Source organism: Lasioglossum baleicum, chromosome 6 (assembly GCF_051020765.1).
Source record: "Lasioglossum baleicum chromosome 6, iyLasBale1, whole genome shotgun sequence".
Lineage (NCBI taxonomy): Eukaryota > Metazoa > Arthropoda > Insecta > Hymenoptera > Halictidae > Lasioglossum > Lasioglossum baleicum.
In genome coordinates this window covers 13,719,859-13,727,067 of record NC_134934.1, presented here as the reverse complement: position 1 = coordinate 13,727,067, position 7,209 = coordinate 13,719,859, and the positions used below count along the sequence as shown (strand labels likewise).

General features: G+C 33.2%; 2 protein-coding genes across 3 annotated transcripts; both read left to right on the top strand.

Moving 5' to 3' along the window:
• The first annotated feature begins 319 nt into the window (after positions 1–319).
• On the top strand, positions 320–2,984 carry LOC143209382 (tRNA (guanine(37)-N(1))-methyltransferase). Of its 2 annotated transcripts, none has more exons than XM_076424956.1 (3): positions 320–636; positions 969–2,474; positions 2,620–2,984. In XM_076424956.1, the coding sequence occupies exon 2, from the start codon at positions 986–988 to the stop codon at positions 2,423–2,425; it is 1,440 nt and encodes a 479-aa protein (XP_076281071.1). In that variant the 5' UTR covers positions 320–636; positions 969–985; the 3' UTR covers positions 2,426–2,474; positions 2,620–2,984. The 2 variants fall into 2 exon arrangements, with proteins under 2 accessions (XP_076281071.1, XP_076281072.1); XM_076424957.1 differs by having other exon boundaries at positions 323–636; positions 2,349–2,474.
• LOC143209383 (FAD synthase) lies at positions 2,977–7,163 on the top strand. Its single transcript, XM_076424958.1, has 6 exons — positions 2,977–3,094; positions 3,206–3,363; positions 4,489–4,735; positions 5,183–5,618; positions 5,676–5,817; positions 5,907–7,163. Exons 1-6 carry the CDS (start codon positions 3,067–3,069, stop codon positions 6,330–6,332), a joined length of 1,437 nt encoding a protein of 478 aa, XP_076281073.1. The 5' UTR covers positions 2,977–3,066; the 3' UTR covers positions 6,333–7,163.
• The last annotated feature ends 46 nt before the right edge of the window (positions 7,164–7,209 follow it).

Below are 7,209 nucleotides of genomic sequence, written 5' to 3'. Positions count from 1 at the left end.
AGGACTTATGTAGGTCGTCGATAAACCTGATTGACCCTGGAGAAGTTATGTATAGGTTACCTGAGGAACATCCTTCCCTTTGTTTCCTTTCTTTTTACCTTATCCATTCCTTTTTCATTATTCTTCCACTTCCCTTGAACCTTAAACCATCATTTCCGTACTCCTTAGATCTACTCATCCACGATATTCGTCTTCATTCGAAGAAAAAGCACCGCCATCAAACACATCTCGATCCGCGAGAATCGAAACGTCGATATTGAGAATCAATATAGATATCTCGATCAATTAGTACGTAGAGTCACCGCTTTGTGGCGCCACTTCCTTAAGCGGCCCCTGCCACCCTGCCTAGACGTTCAATGATAATATGTATTGTCAATGTAGATAATGTAGATTGACAATAGACAATAATATTGAAGCAGGTAACACTTCTATAATACACCGTGGCTGTGACTATACCTATGCCGGGTCTATTGTCTATTAGTATATATGGTCTAAGGCCTAAGGTACCATAGTTATGATATAACCTATACGAATATTATCATTGTAACGTGGAATTGATAACCTCACTTCGTATATGACAGAGTTTTACATCAACATACGAAGAATTGAATTTTATAAGAAGCCAAAACCATACAGGTAAATAACAGTTATTTTCGATTAACATGATTATTGATATTTTCTATAAAGAATATTCCATTCCAATTCATACTTTCTCATAAATTTACACAATACGATTGTTTTTAATCAAGTTTTACGTGCACATATGTATATTGAATAAAAAAATGCAAATTTAATAGGTTTGAAATATGGATATGTAAATATATGAAACGTACAATTGATTAGAAAAATTCAATTCAGACGTTTGTATATTCCACGTAGAATAGAGAAATTATGTAGGAGAATTGTTATTGTATACTATACCAAGAAACGATTTTGATCGAAATGGAATAATTAGGAATTCTTTGTAGGGTATTATATTATATTCATGGGTATAAAGAGACACTTTAAAACATTAATCAACCAATGTTTTTGGGCGAAATATCATTCTCGTGACATTAAAATGACTTCTTTGCTGGTTCCTCCTGAATCAGTGCGAGGAATGACATGTCTGGACCGTACAGCATTCGAATCTGCTATAGAGTTACCATATATAAAATTTTGTGATATTAAAATATCAAAAATGAAACCAATCATGAAGAAATATTTACTAAAACTAAGAAAGTTTAAAGCAATTCAAAATGTAGATGACAAGACTATCGCATATTTAGACCCCAGCTTAATAAAAAAGTTTGAAGACCTGTCGGAAAACGATAGAGAACAACTTTCAGGATTATACGAAGAATTCGGAAAGACAGAATTAACCATAAACTACGATAATTGGAATGCAAATGATATATTAAAAGCCATTTTACCTAAAGGAATTGAAGTTCCAACTTCGTACAGCTTGGTAGGCCACATTGTGCACTTAAATTTGCGCGATATGCATTTGCCATACAAAACGATTATCGGTCAGGTTTTCCTCGATACTATACCAGTTGCTAGAACTGTAGTGAACAAGATAAATACAATCGATACAACATTTAGACATTTCACAATGGAGATACTTGCAGGCGATAAAGATACTGTCACAATAGCAAAAGAAAATGGTTTTGCATATGAGTTTGACTTCTCTCAAGTATACTGGAATCCTCGTTTATCTACGGAACATTCGAATCTGACAAAAATTATGAAACCGAATGATGTGTTGTACGATGTATTTGCTGGAGTTGGACCATTCGCTGTTCCCGCTGCTCGTAAGGGGATTAGAGTAATCGCGAATGATTTAAATCCTGAATCGTACAAGTGGCTTAAAAAGAATGCTGAAACTAATAAAGTCAAATCTAATATCAAATCTTTTAATATGGATGGTAGAGAATTTTTAAGGACTGTCGTAAAAGAAGATATTCTAAACAGACGAGTTAGCAAGAAAGATGGCTCGGAACATATAGTAATGAATTTACCAAGCATCGCTGTTGAATTTTTGGATGTGTTTTACGAATGTTTCGATGAAGATGAAATAATAAAGATAAATTCTCAACCTCCCATAGTACATCTATATTGCTTCGTAAAGGCAAACAAGGGAGAAGACGCTTGTAAACTTGCGCAATTATTAGTGGAAGAAAAACTTGGTTGTACGTTGCAAGAGTCTTTAGTTAATTTACACACTGTTAGAAATGTTTCTCCGTACAAAGAAATGATCCGTGTCTCGTTTCAATTGAACAGAAGAATTTTGAAAGGCGAGGAGCCAGCAATGAAGAAATTGAAAATGGAAAATATTTCTGATATATCTGTAAGCGATAATATTACAGAGAATAATGGGAAAGAACAAGGGACCGCGAAAGAATCAAAAGAACAAGAATGTGTTCCAAGTGTCGACAGTTCGTAGCGTTAAACTAAAGGCCAAAGCACAGAAGGTTGTATCTAATTTAAAAAACGTAAGTGAACTCTCGCAAACAATAAGCATACAATTAAATAAATACTAACGAATAATTCTGAATACGAGTTTGGTTCTTGTATAAGTATTATCTATTGTCTGGATTCGATAAATCATAAGAATATTGCAATTCTTTATTTTAATAGTTGGATTTGAAAGGAAACAAAGCGATTAAAAAGAGTAAGGATAGAACAGCACAAATAGATCAACAACTTCAGGAAATACGTAAAGATATGCATCGGTCCAAACCTATAACGAAGGTAAAGAATACCAAACGCGCAGAAAAGAAGAAAACGCCCAATAGGACACCGGTGCAGACAGATGTAACAACATCATTGGTTGAACAAATGCAAATTTGATGAATTCATTTAGATAATCTAACTTACGCACTGTTATCATTTATTAATGAAGATGTATACGAATACTATCGATTTATTTTCTATAAATGTAATTCACATTTTCTGGAAACTTTCATTGGACCAACCTTGTTACATAAAATAAACGTAATCAACAATGAAAGTGTTTTGCAGAGTTTATTCTTATCACCTAATTTTTATCATAAGCAGTTATCTAAGTATAGTTAAATATTCCACATGTTATATTTGCACAATGATAGCTACGGTATTACTCTTAATGACTATTAATCGTTTCAAAGTGAAGAACTCGTAAGGTGTTCGAGCAGTTCAATTTCCTCTCATTATTATTTACATAAATTTATTTTATTTTACATAGGAAAATCATTCATCATGGAGGTTCATACTGCAGGCTTGATTGTAATAGGAGATGAAATTTTACGTGGACAAATAGTTGATACGAATACGACATATCTCGCAAAAAGTCTACATGCTTCTGGGATTAAACTTCAAAGAGTAACAGTGATACCTGATATTGTGCGTATTACTTTATTATCTTTATAGAAAACAATTCATATTGAAAATACTTCCGTGTGGAAGTATAGATTTCAAATAAAACATTGAACAATTGTGATACTGAATTTATCATATACAGTTTAGTGTATTTCTCTTAATATTTCTTATATTTTATTTAAAATATCTTTTATAATTACATTTGATATTTCACTACATTTACGTAATCTTTCGTATCAGCTGAGAGGGCAGAAGAGTATTTATCAGTATTTACTGGTATGTACATACTAGAACTCGTGTTTAAAGTTTCGGTGATTACAGTAAAGTGCTGCACCAAGCGGCCAATAACATAATCTAATAAACTTTAGCTTATTTGCATCGGTGAATATTATCTCAACTGACCGTTGTCCGTGAGAAGACGATGCTTTAAAAAAATATCTAATTTCAAAATCTATACAAATGATTTTTGTCCATGCTAATATCGAATTAATTGGGTTCTAACCAGTGCTGGAATTTGTAATATCGCACGGGTTTCATGCGCATGCGCGACCAAATGCAGGTACGTGTCTACGTCCTAAGTTTGTGGAGAAAGTAGTGGGGCACACTATATTACTGGCAGGAAAGTACCGAACGAAGTTTATATATTATTAGACTGCGGATCTTTATCCATTTATAGTAAAATTGAGTAGATGAAATTCAAAATTGTTGAAAAATTTAAAAAATTGAAGATATCAATGTATGATTTCTCCTCTATTCAAATCATTAAAACATTCGATTTAGCTTCTGTTTCTTGCAATCGATGTAGACAATTTTTATTTTGCATAAAGATCTGCAGTCTATATATTATATGTATATTATATGTACATACATATTAAATTTTAACACAACGCACACATGTTATACATTCATATTTCAACAATCAAGTCATAACAAATTTTGCAAAATTATGCCGGGTTAACCAAGGTACCCCATTTTAGCTACATTTCTACGTTACTGACGCTAAAAATCGTTGCACATAAATACGCGTGAAATCATTTCACTGAAATGAAACCCGTGCAATATTGCAGATTGCAGCATTGATCCAGGATCCAATAAGCATTTGCATCTGAATCTCACATCGTCACATGTCACATCTCCTTTTTGAAATAGGTAGATGATATTGCAAAGACTTTATGCGATGCTTCGAAAAACTATTCTGTTGTCTTTACATCTGGTGGTGTCGGACCTACCCACGATGATGTAACATATGAAGCTGTGGCGAAAGGTTTTGAATTGAAACTTGAGCCACACGAAGAATTGGTTGATCTTTATGCAAAACTATTTCCTGATCAGAAAGAATTTCGCCGATTTACCGTTGTACCAACACCCTGTGAACTCGTTTACGTTCAGTCGCAAAGTACGTGAATTATTAATAAAATTCTTAACCCTTAGCACTCGAGTTACTGTACCATATATTATTCAAAATATTGTTTACGTTATCTAAGCAATTACTAAACATTTAAGTATTGTATTATTATATCAATTTCACACACACACATATCCATAAAATTAAAAATAATCATATAAAATGAAATTATATATAGGTTGGAAGAAATGTTTAATTTTCGAGTTAACATAGCTCCAAGTGCAAAGGGTTAAAAACATTTGATTTCATTAATCCCTTGTACATACGTGAATGAAGACTTCGAACAGAATCTGCTAAATATATAATTTCGTTTAAATTGAAATGAAATTCTATTTTATCGTAGCTAACATGTAACGATTGGAGAATAAATAAATTATGAACGTCAAAAGAAAGAAATTTGAAAATAATCTCGTAACTTATACATTGAATAACTTCTAGGAAAGTATGCAGTTATAAAAGCGAAGAATGTATACATATTACCTGGATCTCCTAAATACTTTGAACCTGCTGTCGACACGATAATACCACAATTAAAGAAGGGTACTCCGTTATATTTTGAGATTATAGACATTAATTTAAGTGAATTATCTATCGTGAACATTTTGGACGAGCATGCGAATAGTTGGAAAAATAAAGTCAGTATCGGTAGTTATCCTCAAACAACACCCATCAATTTTACAAGAATCACATTGGAGGGAGAAAAGAAACTTGTTCTAGAAGCGAAAGGAGAACTGTTGAGTTCTCTACCGGTACAGAAAATACGAAATCTGGAAAATGGATTTACCGATTACCAAGCGAGAGCTGTTTTTAAAGATGCTAATAATCAGCCCCACTTGAAAAGCGCCTTGGATATCTTACAAGAATGTTATGATAAGTAAGTTCATTAAGCCACAATTGCGTAGACTACGATTAATTTATGGTAAATGTTTAGGTATCGACAAGAAGATATTTTTGTAAGCTTCAATGGTGGGAAAGATTGCACAGTGGTTTTACATTTAGCTGCAGCTGTTGCAAAATTACGGAATTATTCGCCATTGTTGTGTTTATATGTAACAGCCGATCCATTTCCAGAGGTAAGAAAGTTAGATTGAAAGTAGTTTAAATTATTTGAAATGCTTCTCAGTATTTCTCTATATAAAAAGAGTAATCCTTTTGTTCGTAGGTAGATTCGTTCGTGGAAACGGCTACGCAGTACTATAATCTGCAGTTGATAAGAAAAGAACGCCCTATAAAAATGGCATTGAGTTCGCTATTGGAGGAACGGAAGAATTTAAAGGTGAGCTTGATGGGAATGCGGATGGGCGATCCTGGTTCGGAGAACTTGAAACCTTTCACGCCAACTGATCCGGGTTGGCCGAGTATAGTACGCGTGAATCCTATTCTGAACTGGACGTACGACCAAGTGTGGAGTTTCCTATTACAGTATAATGTGCCATATTGCCCATTATACGATCAAGGCTATACAAGTTTGGGAACGAAGTCAACTACAGTACCAAATCCGCGACTAAAGGATCCGAAGAATCCTTCGTCCTATTTACCAGCGTATACTTTAATCGACGAATCTGCTGAGAGGCAAGGCAGAGTATAATGAAACTTATTTATATGCAATTTACAGAATGATGCACATTTTATTAGTGCTTGGTGCTGATTTAGCTTGTCAACATTTTCTACAAAAATGCAAGAAAACTTATTTTTCGTATGTCACACGACATAGAATTGTATATATATATACGGCTTTAGAGTATTACTGTAACATATTTTGACTAATATGTAAGCACAGAAAATCAACGAAGTATTAATAAAATAGCACCACTATATTAATTATTTAATCTCGACAAAAGTCAGAAATAGTAAATTGCTGCCATTAATCGCTTACGACATGTTCGGCAAATCAAATATTTTGTAACGATGAAAAGATTCGATTGAAATGAACATAAAACGTTCTTGTAAAATTCCTAATGAAAATTTGTTGAGGGTTCAACAAAACAATTTATTTCTGATTTCTCAATAAATATCTGCGAGTACATTTATCGATCTCGTACAATCAAGTTTGTAATAGACTATGTTGGCACGGGTGATGCGTCATCGAGGCGCGATACGGATCATTCTATGTATTTTTAAGTATCAAAGTATTCGCTGCGCGAATAATTGGAATTGATTTTGTTGCACGGTACAGTGTGTTTGTAAAAGTATTACAGAAATAAAAGACCATTGATATTATCTTTGAAATTGCCTCGAAATAATGCTTGTCCGTTCTGCACAGAATAAAGCGTACATTGTTATCGGAACTGGAAATTTTCTTATTTATTATACCCAAGTAAGTGTTCCACATATGTTACATTCTTTTATGTTATATTTTAGTTTTCCTTTAGTTTCTTTTCAGTTCTAATTTTATATGGCGTTTATACATATAGTGTTAGATTTAAACTTTGGTTTATATTTAGCGTGTTACCTTATTTACTTAG